The sequence below is a fragment of the Hyalella azteca genome, unplaced genomic scaffold, assembly GCF_000764305.2.
Source record: "Hyalella azteca isolate HAZT.00-mixed unplaced genomic scaffold, Hazt_2.0.2 contig1122, whole genome shotgun sequence".
NCBI lineage: Eukaryota > Metazoa > Arthropoda > Malacostraca > Amphipoda > Hyalellidae > Hyalella > Hyalella azteca.
Window position 1 is genome coordinate 32,541 of NW_025931453.1, and position 2,265 is coordinate 34,805.

General features: G+C 47.0%; 1 protein-coding gene across 1 annotated transcript in view; it reads left to right on the plus strand.

Moving 5' to 3' along the window:
• Window positions 1-2,265, plus strand: part of LOC108670712 (F-actin-uncapping protein LRRC16A-like) — a gene marked incomplete in the record, with an annotated part of 26,813 nt that overhangs the window by 8,876 nt on the left and 15,672 nt on the right. The window contains 3 exon segments of the mRNA XM_047881673.1: window positions 110-146; window positions 437-531; window positions 1,616-1,881. Of these exon segments, the coding sequence (XP_047737629.1) occupies window positions 110-146; window positions 437-531; window positions 1,616-1,881 (398 nt within the window).

Genomic DNA, 2,265 nt, shown 5'->3' on the forward strand with positions numbered 1-2,265 from the left:
GACAACATCTCTGCCAAGCCGTGAGTAGAGCAGCTCTACCTGGACAACATCTCTGCCAAGCCGTGAGTAGAGCTGCTCTACCTGGACAACATCTCTGCCAAGCCGTGAGTAGAGGAGCTCTACCTGGACAACATCTCTGCCAAGCCGTGAGTAGACGTGAGTAGAGCTGCTCTACTGCTGCCTGGTAATGGTGTCGGTAGATAACATGACATGTAGGGTTCAATTAAAATTTTGGTGCAATATACTATAGGTAGTTGCTGTTTGATATGCTGGGCACAATGTACACGCTGGGTACAGCAGCACAGTAGCCATTGTAATATTATTGTCCCCACACGCCGGGCACAATGTACATGCTGGGTACAGTAGCACAATAGCCATTGTAATGTTCTTTGTTGTAATTTCTTTCTTGTTTTTCATTGTAATGTTCTTAATGCAGAGAGTTCGCACACAAGCTGTCGCTGTCGCTGCTGTCGAACAGCTCCCTGCCCCTGCAGAAACTGGACCTCTCGAACAACCCTATTGAGGATAAGGGTGAGTGGGGCAACCCTATTGAGGATAAGGGTGAGTGGGGCAACCCTATTGAGGATAAGGGTGAATGGGGCAACCCTATTGAGGATAAGNTTGACCACAGCGTGCATTTTACACATGTATACTTGACCACAGCGTGCATTTTACACATGTATACTTGACCACAGCGTGCATTTTACACATGTATACTTGACCACAGCGTGCATTTTACACATGTATACTTGACCACAGCGTGCATTTTACACATGTATACTTGACCACAGCGTGCATTTTACACATGTATACTTGACCACAGCGTGCATTTTACACATGTATACTTGACCACAGCGTGCATTTTACACATGTATACTTGACCACAGCGTGCATTTTACACATGTATACTTGACCACAGCGTGCATTTTACACATGTATACTTGACCACAGCGTGCATTTTACACATGTATACTTGACCACAGCGTGCATTTTACACATGTATACTTGACCACAGCGTGCATTTTACACATGTATACTTGACCACAGCGTGCATTTTACACATGTATACTTGACCACAGCGTGCATTTTACACATGTATACTTGACCACAGCGTGCATTTTACACATGTATACTTGACCACAGCGTGCATTTTACACATGTATACTTGACCACAGCGTGCATTTTACACATGTATACTTGACCACAGCGTGCATTTTACACATGTATACTTGACCACAGCGTGCATTTTACACATGTATACTTGACCACAGCGTGCATTTTACACATGTATACTTGACCACAGCGTGCATTTTACACATGTATACTTGACCACAGCGTGCATTTTACACATGTATACTTGACCACAGCGTGCATTTTACACATGTATACTTGACCACAGCGTGCATTTTACACATGTATACTTGACCACAGCGTGCATTTTACACATGTATACTTGACCACAGCGTGCATTTTACACATGTATACTTGACCACAGCGTGCATTTTACACATGTATACTTGACCACAGCGTGCATTTTACACATGTATACTTGACCACAGCGTGCATTTTACACATGTATATCGGACCACAACTATACATGGCATCTGTTTGACAGGTGCGTCGCACATCAGCAACCCCATCGGGCGGCAGTCGAAGGGCCTGGTGCACCTGAACCTGTCCCACTGCGGGCTGACCAGCAAGGGCGTGAACCTGATCTGCCACAGCCTGACGGTGAACAAGTTCATGTCCCAGACGCTGGGCTACCTCAACCTCGCCGGCAACTCCTTGAAGGATGACGTCAACAACCTGCACAACTTCCTGGCACAACCTAACGTCCTGACACATCTGGATCTTTGTGCCACTGAGTGCGCCATAGACGCAGTGAGTCCTGATACATCTAGAGTGTGCCACTGAGTGCGCCATAGACGCTGTGAGTCCTGATACATCTAGAGTGTGCCACTGAGTGCGCCATAGACGCAGTGAGTCCTGACACATCTAGAGTGTGCCACTGAGTGCGCCATAGACGCAGTGAGTCCTGACACATCTAGAGCTGTCTCTTATACACATCTAGATGTGTATAAGAGACAGGGGTGAGTGGGGGCAACCCTATTGAGGATAAGGGTGAGTGGGGGCAACCCTATTGAGGATAAGGGTGAGTGGGGGCAACCCTATTGAGGATAAGGGTGAGTGGGGGCAACCCTATTGAGGATAAGGGTGAGTGGGGCAACCCTATTGAGGATAAGGGTGAGTGGGGCAACCCTATTG